Source organism: Epinephelus moara, chromosome 13 (assembly GCF_006386435.1).
Source record: "Epinephelus moara isolate mb chromosome 13, YSFRI_EMoa_1.0, whole genome shotgun sequence".
In the NCBI taxonomy this organism is placed as follows: Eukaryota; Metazoa; Chordata; class Actinopteri; order Perciformes; family Serranidae; genus Epinephelus; species Epinephelus moara.
In genome coordinates, this window is record NC_065518.1 from 33023599 (window position 1) to 33042075 (window position 18477).

Sequence of the window (18477 nt, forward strand, 5' to 3'; positions counted from 1 at the left end):
GTCATTAGTATCCATGCCTCGGGGGTGCCGAAATCAAGCGAGCATTGCCCGTTTAAAATGTCTCCGTCGTCGTGCACGCCCAGCTGCATCGCCGTTAAATCCAGTTTAGCAGCTTCCTTAATTTGGTCCTCCATTTACGCGAGTAGTGGCGAAATACCTCGATAGCATCGTTAATGTGGTCTGTAGGATCCGTAGTGGTCGCCATTGTTGCTATCCTCACCAGTTACCGGCGTACAGCTTGACATCAGCGTGGCGCTGATTGGCTAATCGCTAGATCCCCGGCGTTCATTGGTCCGTCCATCGTTTGGACGAGATAAATCGTAAATTCATTGAAGTATGCCAGACCAGAGATGCAAGCCTACTCAGTTGAGTGGGCGGGGTCTATGGTCTGGAACCAGGCTAGTACCTGTATGGAGTAGAAAGAAATTAGATACACTTCACAACATGTAGAGTAAAATATTTGTTTTAATGTTTAGGGTGCTGGCATGCATGAAACCTTAATGAACACTTAAAACCATGCATGTCTTTTTTTTCTTTTTCTCTTTTTCTTTTTTCCTCTTTACCTATTTTTCGTTGTAAAAAACATTGATCAACATCCGCAATTAACTGAATAAATTATTTAAATATTTACTATTTAAAGCAACACAATGGAGTTTTTGAGCTCTCAAAATATGTATCCAAGATCCTTGTGATGGTACATCAACTCACAATAGGTTGGATGACACCTCCGTCATTGCTTGAGAGTGTCTGTTTCGCTTGCACTGGCACTATGCAGTTTCAGGGTTTGGGTAGGAACCCAGACACAAAAAGGACTACAAAATTTGGCTGCTTTACGGCATACGTCATATCCTCCTCCTCTCTTTAGAATAGCGTAGCCAAACCGAGGTGAACAAAGTTAGACTTGGTTGTCATGGCTGTAGCAACAAAGAAGAGGAAGAAGGTGAGTCATGGCTGTAGCAACAAAGAAGAGGAAGAAGGTGAAGGTGTTGTCCGAGGAGACAAAGAAAAGAAAACGGGAGCGCGATAAAACAAGAGCTCGAACAAGGATTAAGATTGGCCCGGCTTTCACACGCTGGCGAGAGCTGAAAGAGGAGGCGGGATGCCCAACCGATGGTGATCTGGCGCTGTCACTGCTGTTACCCTCTACTTAGGAGACTCGCTGACTGCAGGTCGGCTGCCTCAGGTACATTTTAAGATAAAGTGTTAGCCTACATACGGACAGCTTTCATTTTAGTTTGTCTTTAACAGTTTGCTGTTAGGACTGCGAGCGCGATGTGCTTGTGTCGACTGCGATCATAAATCATAATAGCAGTGAATGAGAGACTGCGGACAGAGCCGATTGAAATATGGCTTTCTACATGCTGATCACATGTATTGATAAAGCATTGGCTTAGCTGGCAGAGGTTTTATCGCACTTACTTACAGTAACAAGCGTAGTTGTCGTCAACTAGCGTAATCTTGAAGTTATATTCCCTTCATCTGCACCGCAGCCTCTCTGCTGTTGTGTGACTTCACTCTGATGAGATGAGATAAGATACACCTTTATTGATCCCACAATTGAGAAATTCCAGTGTTACAGCAGTCAAGGAGAAAGAGTCAGATTAAAAATTTTAAAATTTAAAGTTAAAAACTTAAAACTTAAAAATCAGGCATGCAAAAGTTTGAGTTTGTGTGTGTGTTTGTGCACGCGCGCTGTGAGGAGGAGGTTAGCCCTGACATGCAGAGAGCAACTCATTTCTGAGTTTCGAAAATGACTAAATAAATAAAGCAGTCGGCCTAATCATGTATGTACAAAATGCTATTAGGCTACTTTACCTGTTCTGAAGACATGATGATCGTGCATTACACGGCCAGCTTCAGGAAGTTCACCGATATTGTTGGCTTGTCAACAAATGCATGCGCAGAAAGATTTTTGCAATTTTGCAATTGTAATAGACAATACCGTTTTTTGTCTGTAGGGGGCCCCCATGAGGTAAGCGTAATCCTCCATTGTGTTGCTTTAAATCACACGGACAGCGTTTGAGCCAAGCACAAGAATGTGTGGAATTTCATTGGTTTCATTTATTGTTTGTCCTGTCCCGGTGCAAACAGCGTTTTATTGACGTCTGTGGTCCAACGCACCCCAACCGCTGTGTTTCGGAAGTAGACGTGCATGCGCAGTCACATACTGCTGAGAGCGAAATCCCTGATCTTTAGCTCACACGCAGCTTGTTCAAGCTGTTCTCTGTGTTGTTGAAATTAAATAAAATACCATGGAACACATCTGCTTATTATGCTACTGATTTTAATTGGGATATTTTTTGATGAACTGAATGACATTTAACGGAGTGTTGCACGTATCGAAGGCTGGGCTCATAGGAGACCCCTGGACTCTCTCCCAGGGGAGGGGCTGGGGGAGAGAGGGAGATGTCCAGGCAGCAAGGCTCCGTCCAGCATGGACCAAAACACAGCACGGATAGTTCAGAAGCAATTCGGAACGAGTTAAAAGCAATTAATAAACAGACAAAGTGGTGTTTAAAACTGCATGTATTGCTAGCAGATCTTCCTGGTCCTGTGTACCGCCACTGAATCTTTTAGTGGTACACAGTACCGGACTGTACCAGCTTACTTTCACCCCTGTGTATGAGATTGTATGTCATTGGGCCAAGGAATCTAACATAAGGGATTCTGGATAATCTTGTCCCTCTGAGAAGAAGTGAGCTGCTTTGCTTTCATACAATGTCATGGGGCTATTATTTCCCTCTAAGTGAACAGAACACTGGTCAGAGTGAAAGCAAGATGTCAATAAATTACTTTGAGACAGTGTTCAGCCCTCATGGTTGTTCATACAGAGAAACACGAGACACAAGGATGCCAGTGAGACTTAAGACCATGGGCTTTTGACAAAAAATGTCACCCTTACTTCCTGCATTTTAAAGCACCGTTTAAAATGAAAACATATTAGTGTGAATGTAGCCTTAAATGTCAAGCTGACCATTTTTTGAAAAGTTTAGTTTGTGGTGCCCAAAAACATTGACTCAGTGTGGATGCAAGGCCAAAACAGTTTTCAAACTATATTTTTAGATTAAGCAGACTTAGTGCGGAAGTACTTTGAGTGTGAGCAGGCACTCCCTTCTATAGGCATGCATGGAATAAAGCCTTTCTCGACATCTGTGTGTGAATGGTCCCTAAGAGTCTACATGTCTATGCAGACTCAGCACTTAAGTTTTGTGATCAAACAAACTTACAGTCAATAGGCTGAGATGTGATACCAGCTTAGAGTGAATGGACTACCCCTAATGCTGCCACACCATGTATCACTGCTGTCTGTCTGCCAGTCAGTTGTCAGCATGACGGATGATAAAAGGGATGATGTGGAGCTCAAACAAAGGAGAGTCATAAATGACTGTTTTGGTTTTAGAAGCTAAACACTCACATTTCTTACATCAAGCCTCTGTAGCCTTACTGTCATTCCAAGAACAATTTCACAAGGTGCCAACAGTGATTTTTGTTTTTCACTCACATATCTTTGATTACAGGAATCACTGATTGTCTCCTTAGTGTTGTTTTTAATAGGGGTGTTTCCTCACGGCACTCTTCCTCAGACTGCTGGATGTGCATTATCCTTGACGTTAGGGTCACCACATCATCCTGGGTTTGACAGTTTTTGCATGAGTATCCGTGAGAGTTGATTGTTTTGAGCTGCTGTTCCTGTTCGCCACAAACTTTTACTGTAATTTATAGGTTCATTCAAAGTTACTGTTAGCGTTTCAAACACTTGATGGGAGGTAAAACTTAATTCAGTTCCACTTGTTTTGCTGTGGATAATAAGTCAAAACATACCTGCTCACAAAATGAGCAGAGTCAAGAGCACCACAAGTGGTGGAAACGCTCACAATTCATGTTTTCTTTTGAGTTGTAAACATGATGCTGTGGAGGTATGTGGAGTATTACAAAGGTCTGATTATTGATTGAGCTCATGTTGTGCCTGACCTGCATGTGTTGGGCTATTTGTGGTTTTTGTTGTATGTGTGATGTTTTGCAAAGAACACAGGTTGGGAAATTAAAAGCAATGTAAATGGTCTCATACCTTTCAGTGACAGATTGTATAACCCAATGATAATTTTGACTTCATGGTAGTGGCATGTTTCAGCACATATCCATTGTAAGGTCATTTTTTAAAAGTGATAACTGTCCAATACAGTTAAGAATCATTTTTTAAGGTGTAGATACTAGGAATGCACCAATTGTGAAATTCTGGGCTGATACTGATACCCATGTTTAAAATAATAATTTGGCCGATACCGATACTGCAATGCGGTCTCACACCCAACTTGTCAAATACCGACATTTGAGGCACCCTTTACTGGCGGTATGAGATGAAGCAGGCAGCAGCATTTTTGAAGCTCCGAGCAACTGGCATAGTATAAAGAGGGAGAAAGTCTGCACAGGGCGGGCGGGAGTGGAGGTGGAGGGGTCAAACAAATTCCAGACTTTCACCAGTTAGATTGCTGTTTGTGTCTCATGTGAAACTAAAAGTCAGCCAAGTTAACGTAGTGTGCTAGTATGTGTGGCATACTGCACTAGTGACGCATGTCATGTGAAGTTACATAAAGTTTGTAACAATTGTACTTATTTTAAGCCAGACCATGATGTTTTTTTCTAAACCTAACTCTCTGCTTTTGTTGCCTAAAGCTAATAAAGTAAACTAAATGACAAGCAGAAACTGTACTTTTTCTTTTAAAACTGAAATTTATTTTTAAAAGACACAATACATGTAACAAGCATAAATTTACACTCAGCCCCTAAGTGTCCAAAACTGACACAGGGTACCTAGAGCACCATAGTTTGATGTGTAGGGTCATAGACCAAGCGTCTGTATTTTTGATGAGTTGTTGTTTTTGTTGTTATTTTTAATCCTTTTGTTAAAGGGAAACAAAGAAATCTTATTTAAAAAAATCTTTAAATTAGCACAAATTCAATCATACAAATTTATGAAACAATGTTTAATATTACCTTTAACATGAAAAAACATCTTTTAAAAAACTGCCTCCAAAACCTTAAAAAAAACCTTTACATACAAAAAGTATCATAATTCCCTCTCTCTAATATCTGTTTTATATTGCTCTGAAGCATCAGCAAATTTCTCCTTCAGACAACTATATTTATTCAAGTGTATTGACAAAACTACATTTTAAAAGATTACATTTGAACATATCATGAAACCATTATAATTTACCTTCACCCAATACTCATTTTTACTGAACAGAGCTTGAACGCATCATAATGTAACTTAATGAAACCTTTGTCAGCAGTTAGTTACGGCAACTGGCTGCTAAAAGCTAACGTTAAGTAGTGCTTCTCCTGTTGATGTCAACACAGATTTGTTTTTAACAATGTAGCACTATTAGGAAAACAATAGGGTGCGTCCCCTGACACATCACTAGTGAGTTTACTGCATCCTATTGTCCCGAAGGCATCCCAGGAAGATCTCTGTTTGTCCCAAACACATTTTCTGTTGGCCCCAGAAAGATTGAATGCCATTAATCTGGAACCCTGCTTTTTAGCCTGCGCAAAATTGATGTAATACAACAGAAAAACATTGGCCACTGCCAGTGGTGAACATTATCTTATCTGCTGATAGGCCGATGGCAGTCAACAAGGCAAATATACTGATCTTCAGCTGATAAATCGGTGCATCTCTAGTAGATACCACTAGGGGCAATTTAAGCCACATAATTTGGGGTTTTTGGTCCCAAAACCGAAACAAGAGATAATAAATAAAATAAAAAATGTGAATTGAATTCCTCTTTTTTTTTCTTCATCTTATTAGATGCGTCACCCCACTTTCACTCAATAACTGCACACGTGTGGTTCCTGCTTCCAGTATAAAGTCATAATGGCATTCATCAACAACTTTTTTTTTTTTTTTTTTTACCACCAAACACCCACATGCTCTGTCTAAGTGCTTTTGTCTCTGTTGTATGTGCATTGTGTTGCTTCTGTGTTGGTAATTCATTGTCATTGTGATTGGTTGTTGCCATTGCAATTTGTATCGACATCACGCAGGATATCGATACAAGTCCCTGCTTTAAAAGCCCCACGCACCTTTCTGTCTGCACTGATGTATACATTATGATACATGGTGCAGAGAAGGTAGACTGTGTATATAGTGAGTGTTGCTTGCCAGTCTTCAGTTTTGCGCTGCTCTTGCTGAGGCTGAAAGGTCTCTCAGCATGTTTGCAGCAGCGACTCACGTTTTGTTTTGGTAGTGGCTTAAAACAGACTCGTCTTGTTGGCGATCAGCTGTTCACTTTGCCTGTGAATGCCACAGTCTCAGACGATCTTCTCCTGAAAGTCAAGCAGTCTTAAACCAAAAAGACATCCTCATTTTCTCTCCTTCTCATCCCCATCCTAATCTTTCCTATGCCTTTCCATCTTTCCCTCCTCTTTTGAATCCTCTGTCACCCTTCTTCTCCTCCCTCCACCCCCCTGTCCCTCTCTCTGCAGGGTAAAGTGGCTCAGACAGCGTGTATGTCAGCCTGCAAGCATCTGTCCACATCACTGATGCAGATGCTGCTGGACACAGAACTCAAACAGATCAGTATGGGGGCTATCCAGCAATTCAACTTAGATGTCATTCAGTGTGAATGTAAGTATTAATAAATGTAATGTTCTTTTTATCGATGTTATAATTAGGGCCCAAGCACCAAGTAGTGCAAGGACCCTATTGAAATGCAAGGAATTATTATTCTTCCTCCAAATGAATTGGCTTTTTGTGGGGCTTAACATACTTGAAAACCCATGAAACCTTGAGTAAATATCAAGACTGCTGAAATATGTTATATTTTAAGGGTCTACTGCTCAGGTGCCAAAAATTGACACAGTAGCACCCCTACAAAATTTCAACAAAACAGCCCCTGAAGCTGCTTTCACCTACATGTACAAAACTTGGTAGGCACATGTAACATCCCAGGACGTACAAAAAAGCCTCTTGGACCCATACACTAAACCCAACAGGAAGTCCGCCATTTTGAATTTACTGTGCAATTTTGGTGCATTTTTTCCCTGCCATTTCCAGGGGTCGTAATTTAACGAACTAGTCCTAGAGATTTAATCTGATCGACTTCAAAAGTTGGTCTATCCCATCGGAAGACATTGAAGAAGCAAAGTTATGACAAGCTTGAATTTTCATCACTCGTGTGACCTTGGCAAGGCATTAAACTTAGGTGTTTCGCCACAAAACAGGAAGTAGTTTATAACTCCAGCATACATGGTCCAATCTTCCCCAGACTTCACAGGATTGATAACAGTCCCTCCCTGAACAATGTCAATACATGTCAATAATTAGTGATAGTTATAGTGCCCCCTACTGGTAACAGGAAATATCATGCTTTATACTTTAATGTACATCTACAAAGTTGACAAGCTCCACCTCAAACTTGGTCAAAAAAGCCATATGGCCTTGATGATGCTTTATTGTGGAAACTGTGAGTTTTCATCAAACGGCATAGGAGGGCAGGGTGAAGGTCGCCGTTTCGCCAAAACACATCAATTGGCATTAACTTAGGTGTACTTCATTCAATCTGCCTGAAACTTCACACGCTCCTGGACACGTGATATGACTTTCGTCAATGGGCGTGGCAAAATGGCTTGGCCATGCCTTTTAAAGAGCTGTTCCCGCGGCATGTTCCACCAACATGCACAAAAATTGGTACACATATGTATCATGCCCTGATGCACAAAAAAGCCCCTGTACCTTTTGCCTAAACCCAACAGGAAGTCGGCCATTTTAAATTCCGTGGTCAGTTTTGGCGTTTCCCATGTGTTGTATTCTAACAAACTTCTCCTACAGATTTAATGGGATTGGCTTCAAACTTGGTTTGTGTGAGCTTGACTACTTTGTGATCAAAAGTTATTACAAGATCTACCTAACGTTGAAGGGCATGCCCGCTGCAGAATGTTAAATTTTGATGTCTCGCCATGAAACAGGAAATTGCTATAATTTTAAAGTAAATGGTCGGATCTCCACCAAACTTCACATAATTCATATTAGTCCCATCCTGAACACATCTAAATGACCGTATTCCCTGATAGTCATAGCGCCACCTAGTGGCAACAGAAAGTAGGTCTTATCAGACACTTATCTTTTGATTTACCTGAAATTGAAATGCTGTGGTCTACATTGATTTACAAAAATGTGACATATCATTAGTGTTTTCTCCAGCGCCCTCTAGTGGAAAGAGGAAATAGTACAAAATGTGAACTAGGCCATTGCAGTGCCCACACTTTATTAAGGATATGCCATCTCACTGCTGTGTGCAATGTCCGGCTTTGACAGAAATGAACTGCCGCGTCAGACAGCATCCTGCCAGCACCCCCGAGGTGCGCAGAGGTGTGAGAGCCTGGTCATCGCTGCTTGCAGCTTTAATTTAATGTTAAATCTATAGGGCTGCAAAGTCTTCATATAACCTTCAAAAAAATGCAAGCCTGTATTCAGTGTGATCACAGAGAGGAAAACTTGAAGAACCACCATACTATATAAAAAACATTATGGTATATCAACAGTAAACTCACATATTTTTTTATATTTATTTCATTTTCCAGCCAAAAGTCAAACATCTGCAAATAAGATGTCTTGTTGAAAGCCATGGGGTATTTTATAAGTGGTGTCTCAGCTGCAAGGAGGCATCAGGTCAATAGAAGAAGAATACAGAGAAATAAAAATCTATGCACTTTCATGAGGGTGGCAACCATTCCATTCTTCTACCACCGTGTTTTAAACCACTTCCCCTCTGGTTCCTTTCCCTCATTAAAAATGACTAGAGGTCGCAAGTTAGCGCATGGCAGTGTGAAAGCAGTTTAAGAAGCAGATCCAGAGCCACAGTTAGTGACACTAGCTAACCTATGTGTGTTGTATTCTGTAAATATATTTGATTGTTATGTGATAGTATTTTTGTTTCTTCTTAGTGTTTGCCAGTTCAGAGCCGGTCCCTGGATTTCAAGGAGACACACTCCAGCTGGCCTTCATTGACCTAAGACAGGTAAAGAAGCAGTTAAGAGGAAATTAACTAATGATGTACTTTTGTACGCAGACTTAGCTTAAGGGCTCATTTATGCTCAATGTTAGAGATGGAGTCAAAGACAGATAATACTCTTCAGATTCAGATTCAGATTCAGAATACTTTATTAATCCCCGGGGGGAAATTGTTTTTATTCCAATGCTCCGTGCAAAGTAGAAAAAGAAATACAGCATGAATGGAAACAAGAGATAAAGATGAAGATATAAATAAAATACTAAAATAGACAATGAAATAAATAAAATAAAATATTAAAGTAGACATAAAATAAAATNTACAATATACAATGAACATTAATTAATAATTAATAATAATAATAATTAATTATTAATAATAATAATAATAATAATACATTAGATTAATATAGCGCTTTTCAGGATACTCAAAGACGCCTTTGTCCATACTATGGACGTGTGTTCATTTTGTCCATATTTCTGCACATTTCCTGAAAGCGCACATATACAGGTGAAATGAGCGAGTACCACCAGAGATCCTGGAGGCAGTGTAGTGCAGCTCAAGTAAGATATGACCATAGGAGTCGACGAAGATATTTAAATAATGGCAGAATGGAATGAATCGGTAATGTACTGAAAATAATTTTCCGTCCACATGTTGGAATCATAAGGTTAATGGTAGAACAGACCACCACTGTCTGCAGCGCTGCCTTCATTTAAAGGTACAATGGTATGACTTCCTCCACTGTATACTTGTTTGTTGCTGTCAGAAACTTTTGACTCTGCCCTGTAGCGCCATCTATTGGCTGAATCTATGCCAACATAAAGGATGCATGGAACTACGAGGACAGTGACGTTTACAACGTTTGAAATGGACATATCTATTTTCATACATAAAAGGAGTATAAATGAGCCATAAGACTTATGTGAGACTTATTTCATTTATGTGTTGAATTTGTAGGTTAACTTTTTATGTTCTTATGTCAAGTCTTTTTTCATAGAATAATGAGTCAATCCGTGTGTTGCAGTCTGTGTTGCTTTCAGATCGTCATTCTCAGTGTCCCTGGGTCAGATGTGTGTGGGGAGGTTTATCTTTTTGACACCACCACTGGGAGGCTCTAAATTCAGGAATTTTCACATCTTATACGTGGGGGCTTTGAAGATTGAGATAGCAGGTTTCAATCCTGTGTTTTGAAATTTAGCCCAGCTGCTCAACTGAATATTGGAAGTATTCATTATTTAGAGGAATACTTAATACTAACTTTTTACTTCTCAACTGTCCAACATCTCACGTTCTGTATCACACCCAACAATATTGTGTTTCACTGGCTTTCTTTTCCACACTCACATCTATGTGTAACCTTTTAAACTTTCACCTGTCCCATAGTTCACCTGCTTAAGAAAATTCCTACTTCCAAACACACAAGCATAAACCCCCTCTTTTTGTTGTCAACACCAGTGGTATGTGAAGTGTTGCTGGATCTCATTAACTTGTGTCTGTGTTGACCTGTTAATCTGAGCCTGAGGTGGAGGCTTGGCTCTGCATTCAGACGATGTCACAGCAGTTTACTGAGGAAGTTTGTTAAAATTGCTGCAAGAAGGCTGAGAACATAAGGATCTTTACAGTAGCATAGGACCTCTGAACCAAAGTAGATAAACTAACCTCCCACAGTAAAACTCTAGCAACATTTTGGTGTGCATTTTTCCACATTGTTTTAAGCCATAAAACAAGTCATTGGGAAGGAGATTTGAAGGCATTAAGGTAAAGGAGTTGCGCATGTGAGTATTTAAAGGGATAGGTAGGGTTTTTTTAAGTTTGGTTGTATGGGGTACTTTTCCACAATCAGTGCATTACATACAGTAGATAGAGATAAATGGATAGTACTTTATTGATCCCAAACTGGGAGATTCTTGTATTACAGCAGCAAGTAATCAAACGGTATGTGGACATTAGTATAGATAATATAGAAATATAAAATATATACAAAAATGAGTAGTACTAAAATTTAAAATATACAAGAAATACACAGGAATAAAATAAAATACAAAATATTAAATTGCAGTAGTAAAAAGATCAAACTATATACACACACAGTCAGAAGTGAGGTAGAGGTTGTAAAAATGTGTAAAATAGCTACAAGTGTGCAATTGGTTATTACCAACAGTGCAAACAAATGGTTGTAACGTAACTATTCAGCTATAGCTATAGAAGAGAGGCTGTAGAGAGCTGTGAGTGCTCTCTGTCAGACTGAGGTGAGGTATTATATAGTGTTATGGCTTGGGGGATGAATGATTTTCTGTATCGGTCCTTGTGATAGCAAAGCTGTATCAGTCTGTTGGAGAAAGAGCTCCGCTGTCTGTTTAGTTTGTGGTGAAGAGGGTGTTCAGGATTATCCATGATGGATAACAGTTTGTTCAGTGTCCTCCTTTCCACCACTGCTTCAAATGAGTCCAGTTTGCAGCCAATCACAGAGCCAGCCTTCTTAATAAGTTTCTTAAGTCTGTTAGTCTCACCGGCTCAGATGCTGCTCCCCCAACAGACTACAGAAAAGTAAAGTGCACTGGCTACAACAGACTGGTACAAGATCTCCAACAGTTTGGAGAAGCAGACAGGAGTACTATCACAGAAACTAAGCAATGTATCACTGTGGACAGGTTAGCAGCAAAACGTATTTTATTGACCTAAAAAAAATCTCACCTAAATAAGTCACAGTTGAAGTGTATGTTATATTGATTATTTATTTTTGTTTGTTGTTTATTTTCACCACTTTAACTTGCTGTCAGACAGCCCATTGTGACAGGGAAGCTCTCCAGTTCCTCATCTATGCTCTTATCAAAGCCACCAGACCCCATTGAAACAAACTGTATTTTGGGTCGCTGAGCACAGGAGCTGCTGGTCAACCACTGCCTCAGTTAGTTTGTGTTATTGTGTGACTTTGGTGATTCCAAGTTACCCCTTAAAGGGAAATTTCGGTTTATTTCAACCCGTCTCCTATCGTCCTAAATTTGTTTCAAGTGACTAGTGACATAGAAATAATAGTTAGCATGTTAGCCGTTAGCCTAGATACAGCCGTAGCGTCAGACCTGTTAAAACGTAAGTGAACGGGCATACCTTCAAGTGCAAAGTTAGTCCACTAAACAAGCTTTTTTTCCACAAAGACCGCCTCATATCGTTAGGATAAATGTCAGAGAACATATAGAAAACGACGTGTAAACGCGTTGTCTTACCTTACCGGTGTGCTGCCATGTTTGTTTATCATCTAGCTCTGCTTTCCAAAGCGTGGCTGTCTAAAATACATTTTGCTGCTGCTCCCTTCCACAGAAGTACATTGCTTAGCTTCTGTGTCAGTACTCCAGTCTGCTTCTTCAAACTCAGGGTGTGTTGACTGACATCTACTATTTGTAAAAGTCTCTGAAATTAGAGAAATGAGCAACAAACTTGTTCTTTCTCTTTCAATGTGTTGCTATTTTCTCTAGCAAAACTTGGCTAATACACAATAACGTCACCAGGTAACGTTAGCCACCGCATTGATGTCTGTTATTAATCAGCCATTATAAAGCCGTAATACATGTACGTTCTTTACATGTGTTATGAATCTCAGCTAGCATTCACTGATTAATGTTAAATGCAATTAAATGTTACGTTAATGTACCTTGTTATGTCGGGTCCGTTAAGCGAACTTGACGCATACACACTGGATGTTTTCTACTTAGATGTTGTAGCATCAAGGATGTGCTATTGTGGTATGCTAACTCTGTTTTGCAATACACACTGAACTGTTGTCTTTTCATTTTAACTTGTAATGATCCCACACCCTTGACACTATGTTGTTTCTTTGGGGTTTCTCTCGCTCTTTTCTTGTCCCTCTTCCGCCATTGTTTAGCAATCCATGCTTCACATCAATGTTACAGCTACATAGGCTATCAACAGCAAAAGTAACATAAGCGTGTTGTGCAACAGAAACAACCATTCATGCGAATCACAGCGCACTGTATAGTTGTACTGGATTTAACAAAGCCTTGAGGCAAATTATTTCGTCATCGAATGCATCGAACTGCTTTTTAGTCATCGAATCATTCAAGTTACTCAAGGAATCATTTCAGCCCTACTCAACAGACGGGAAAACTGAGGCAGGATCTGGAAAGATGAGTACCGATATGAGGTTTTAAACAGTGTCTTCATCAGAGTAAGAGGGGACAGTGGTGGAGTAGACATTTATAATACCTTTGCAATCTCTGCGCAACCCTTCATTTACATGTCCCCTCCTCTAGGGCATAAGGAAATCTTTTACTTCTTCTTATTCTGGCGAAGACATGCTTTATGTCGAAATGTTAGTTGTTTCACCTTTATGCAGATCCCAGATTTCTAGATCCTTCATATGAAGGTATGTTTGTTGGGATTCTGTTTTGCCCCTGGTTATCTGCCTTGTGTGATCCAGGGCCAAAGCCAGGAGTTGAGAAGTTCTGAGGTCATGTGTCAAACAGCCCCCTTCTCTAAAATGAAGTAACATTTTTTAGTATTTTGATTTTTCAGCTTAACACTACAATCTAATTATAACTAAAATGGTGATTATGAGGCATTTTTTTCTCTGTAGTTAGTTCCAGATTACATAGATCATTTCAAACTTTTCATGACATTACAACCCATAATAATATTTTATTTCCCAACATTAAGTTCTAAGTGATTCTAATGATTCTGCTTAACATATTCTCAAGTAATCAAACAAGTAATCATTTATTTGATTATTTATTTTTTTGGCCTAAAAATTGTCAAATTTAGAACAGCACATCAGTGGAACTTGTAGATTCTCTTCATCAGGCAAGCAAACAATTCAGCATTTATTTAAAGTAAAGTTCACTGTGAATTCTACCATGAATGAATAAACTTGGGTCTTTCAAAGCAGTTTTCCAGGAAATCAACAACTGTTAAATCTCAACACAAGGACTAACTTAACTTTCTTTTTTCTCCATAATTTCTCCATACATCTATGAATTATACACCTGAAATTTCCAGGAAATGTGTCCCTTTTTTTAACTGTAGAATATTAACACATTTCTAGGTTGCTTAAACCCCAATGTTCCCAGGAAAAAAACAAAAAAACAAAGGGTTATCAGTGGTATCTCCAGCCCTACCTGGGCCTGTTTTTAAGTAGAACTTATTTTCCTGCGAAGCAGCTCATTAGACAAGATGTGTCCATCTTCCCTTTTATATAGGCTGCTTGGTTGACATGTTAATCCTAGCCTTAGGTAAAGGATTTGGGTGGCATCCACAGACTGAGGTTACACAGAGGTCACCCTTTTACTTTCCCTTTAACTTATGGCTTCGGATTTCGTAGCTATAGCTGCTTTTCATATCATAATCTTGTAACCATTTAGAGTGACTGACGAACATGTACAGCAACTGATGGGATGTCAGTAGCACACTGTGATGAAAAAGGTCTTGAAAAACTGTTGGCAAACATAGAAAGATTTGAGTGCTACATTTTGCTGTGGCCTGCAACAGAGTTTATGTTAATGCACTGACTTAAGCCAACATTTAGCAAGAATATTCTACACCTTAATAAATAAATGCACCATAGAACACATGTGAAAAGTCATATTATCTTTAAGAAGTATGCTTGCATTTCCTTCTACTTAAAATGTGCTTATTTGTATGGTATCTGGCTTAAAGGTAAACTTCAGTATTTATAACCTGGACCCTAATTTTCCGTGTTTTTGTGTCTAAGCAACCAATGGGGACAACAACATGTCAGGGCAATAGTGTACAATCTGTGTACGCCTGCTAGAGTTGTCGTTAGGTTTTGGCCCAAATAACACTTGGCTATGGTTAGGATAGGAAATGGTTAGGAAAAGAACATGTTTTGGCTTAAAATACCTATTTTGGGAGGCACACTCCTGCCAGGGAAACACAGCGATTACTCAGTAAAAAACAGCAGCTTTTCATCCCTGAAAAGCTGCTCAAAACACAGCAACAGATAGTTAAGTCGGGTTTGGTGACTAGAAAGCCGCTGGAAACAAAGTAATGAGTCACCGCTGATTTTGTTATTTGTTGGTCTCGAACAGTGGTGTGCAGGTGTCTGCAGCTTGGTAGGTGCCTCACCTCGGTGTCACCCCTTGCTCCTCTACAGCTTCAACATCTCATCCAAATGTGGTCACTTCTGGCTTTAAAAGAACAAAATGGCAATGGCCAAAATGCTAAACTCAAGGCTTCGAAGGATGTGTTGTCTTTAGCTGCTGTGCACAAATATCTGCAGGGAAAAGAATATCATTATTGCACTCAGTCTTCTCTCCAAGATTACAGGTATAAATAAGTATGGATACTGCTTGGCACAAAGTCATGTAATATGTTAGAGATGCTGTTAGTTATTTATTTACACAATGCTTGCTAATAAGCTTGCAAGGTAAACAATCCGGAATTCCTAATAGCCACAACCTCCTTGCTAAATTTCATCCTCCTGTGAAAAAAAAAAAAAGGGAAGGCCAAAGGTTGGGGAAATTTTTGTTTACCAACTGACGGACCCCCAATGGAGTGAGCTATAGAGCTGCTGGTTGCTGCTAAAAAGAAAAAACATCTGAACAACACATCACTCAGGAAATACTCTGCCATGCACCAGTATAGTGGCAACATGATGAAATACGTGGCAATCACAATATGTAAATTATGTGCTCATCGCAAACATGCTTCAGGCTTGTTTGAGGCAAGAGAGAGCTCTTTCTTTTTGTGGAAGAATTACAGAAATGTTACCAGGTTCTGAGTAAACAAATGGCCAGAGAAGCAGCTAGTTCCATCTCACACATGAAGCCAGGGTGTGTGACAGGGGCTGTATATGCAGTTGGAGCTTCACACAACGCCCTCAATAACTCAACACAGAGTCATCATCCATCATACAAACCGAGGTGAAAACATTAAGTAAGATCCAGTGTAAAAATGATCTCGTCCAATGTAGAGTTTACCTTTTCTCACCTCTGGACCACCAGTCTCTGCTGACAAGCCCATAGTGACAAAGAGAATAGCCTCATCTTTCATTATAACTCCTTTTACACCAAACAATACAAGGCAGTGAGACAATAGCATCTAACGGGAGACATCCAAAGTGAAGCTTCACAGGTGCATGAAAGGAAGGAAAGCAGAGCAGGGATTTCTAGAGTTTCAGAACGCCCCTACTTATTGTTTCAATGTAAAGGTGAAACCAAGGAGTTTCACAACACACCAAGAACTAATGTTGCAGGGATGATGATTTATCTGACACCATCCTTTTGAAAATACGCACCTCTTCCTTTCTTTTTCTTCTGCTCAGGCTTTTTACGTAAATCATAAACACTCATCTCAGCCTAACCCTGGACATCAAGTGGATGCTGCTTCATCACTTCTTGGTTGTATCTTTCAAAGGAGCTTCAAAACAGCTTTAGTCTTCCTGTCATGGTTACCCATTTATCTGCACAAATAAGGAACTATTACAATAAACTAAAACAATATTTTCTCATTTCCAAAAAGCATCATAGGTAAGAATGACATTTACAAGAGGTCAGGACCACCCGTAAAATCCTTGTCACAAAAATTGGCTGGTTTGATTTGGACTAAAAGCAAATAAAACTAAACTGTGATTGGGAAAATACCATATGTAAAAATATGTAACTGAGGGTTTTTTTTAAAAAGGATTTTTCATCGTTTTTGCAAACATGCAGTTTGTGCATTTCGCCCATTTTCTGACAGTTATCCAGATCCAGGTTGCAGTGGCGGGTAGAGTACTGAAATTCCATTGTCAATTAAAAGTACAAGTACTCCCATGAAAATGACTTAAGTAGAAATAAAAATTACAATTTGAGAAACCTACTCAAGTAAAAGTAATAAAGTGTCTGGTTGATGATCACTCAAAGTACAAGTTACTTTCCATTTTAATAATTTTCAGGGTATGCAGGTCAGTGCAAAATAATGAAAAACTTTTTATTTACAGAGTAGAGATGATTAGCCTACAACTGCAATTCCAAAAGTAATGTTAATTTTGAAGTTGGCATTATGCTAGGTTAACTGCTTTTTAAAGCACGCTTACTTAAAAGCCCAACAAACCACTGGTTCAAGATAAGTTAATGCCATTACCATAACATCAAAGATTAATGTTACCCATGAAAAATGAACATGCAGGTATCTAACATTAGCTAGCTAACTATGTTTTAACCGACAGCAGGCCCTATGCGCAACTTACTTCCTTGTTCTTGCAGAGGTTAGAGGAGGAGTTTTTAAAAGCAAAGAACACAGGGTTTTTCAAGAGGCACAACAAGCACTTATATAAAAAGTGTAGCCAGATGTGGTAAGGCGTTGTCTTTGGAAACTGCCTCTTGTTCATAGTTTTGCTCTATCATCATGGCAGCGTGATAAAAAACACGGGTGGTACTTCTTTTTCATCCAGACACTCAATCTCTGCATTCAGAGCAGACTTGTTATATTAAAGGTATAAATGGCAAATGTAGTGAAGTGAAAAGTAAATTATTGGCCCAAAAATATACTCGAGCAAAGAGTAGAAGTTACAGTCTAAAAACCCCTACTACTTGTTACTCGTGTGTATCCTGTAATTTGTTACTACCCACTCCTGTCAGGTTGTGATGGGAGCATGGTGCGCAAGGAAGACCTTCTCACCAGAGGTGGGCGATATGGCAGTAAAATAATATCACGATATTTCAGGGTATTATTGCTATAATGCAATTCTTGATGATATGACAGATAAGTACAAAAAAATTGTATTATTACTTAAGAACATTGAATTGCAACAAAATAAGTGACACACTTTTACATGTCAACAGTTTGCCTTTAAATATTCAGTAACTAAACAAAAATGATCTCTCATTTCTTTAGTTTGTAAACAACAGCATCTATATCTATGAGATATAGATTGTGGATGCAATATTAATAGTTCAAAATAAAATCTACCACCAATAATATGACACTGCTTGCAAATCACGTGGGTCATATTCAAGTCCTCCTTTCATTCCATGTTAAAAGATCCAAAATAAGTCCAGACATTTGTCAGACATTTCTGATTTCTTTGTTCGGTGCCTCCATCTTTGTTTTGATGAACTTCCTGCTGAATGCCGCTGATTTAAAACCTCTGCTGACCTCACCACGAAAAAACCTCAGCACCATCCAGTGGACTGACAAAGCAATTGATTTTATTATTCTAGTACCAAAAGTGGTATTAAAATGTGTATTGGCTAAAATTAATAATGTATATAATAAAAGATAGATACTTGGCATCCTTGTTGCGATACAATATCACCACACAAAATATTGTGATACTATGCTGTGTCGCTTGTGTCTTTCGATCACTGCCCAAATCTCATTGCAGATAGCTCTTGAGAGGGGAGCCTTTGGAATTTGGAGCAAACATTCAACAGAATGACTCCCAGTAGATCTTTTCCAGGACAACCTCTCCACAATGACAGTTGACTGCCCCCCCCCCCCCCCCCCC

The 18477-nt window shown here is 39.3% G+C and overlaps 1 protein-coding gene across 4 annotated transcripts in view; it reads left to right on the forward strand.

Annotated features, from left to right (window-relative positions):
* exoc6 (exocyst complex component 6) overlaps positions 1–18477 on the forward strand; it is a 78545-nt gene that overhangs the window by 53303 nt on the left and 6765 nt on the right. For all 4 annotated transcript variants that reach the window (XM_050059724.1, XM_050059725.1, XM_050059727.1 and 1 more), the window contains 2 exons: positions 6490–6631; positions 8950–9023. In XM_050059724.1, coding sequence (XP_049915681.1) covers positions 6490–6631; positions 8950–9023 — 216 coding nt within the window. The remainder of the gene's footprint in view (positions 1–6489; positions 6632–8949; positions 9024–18477) is intronic.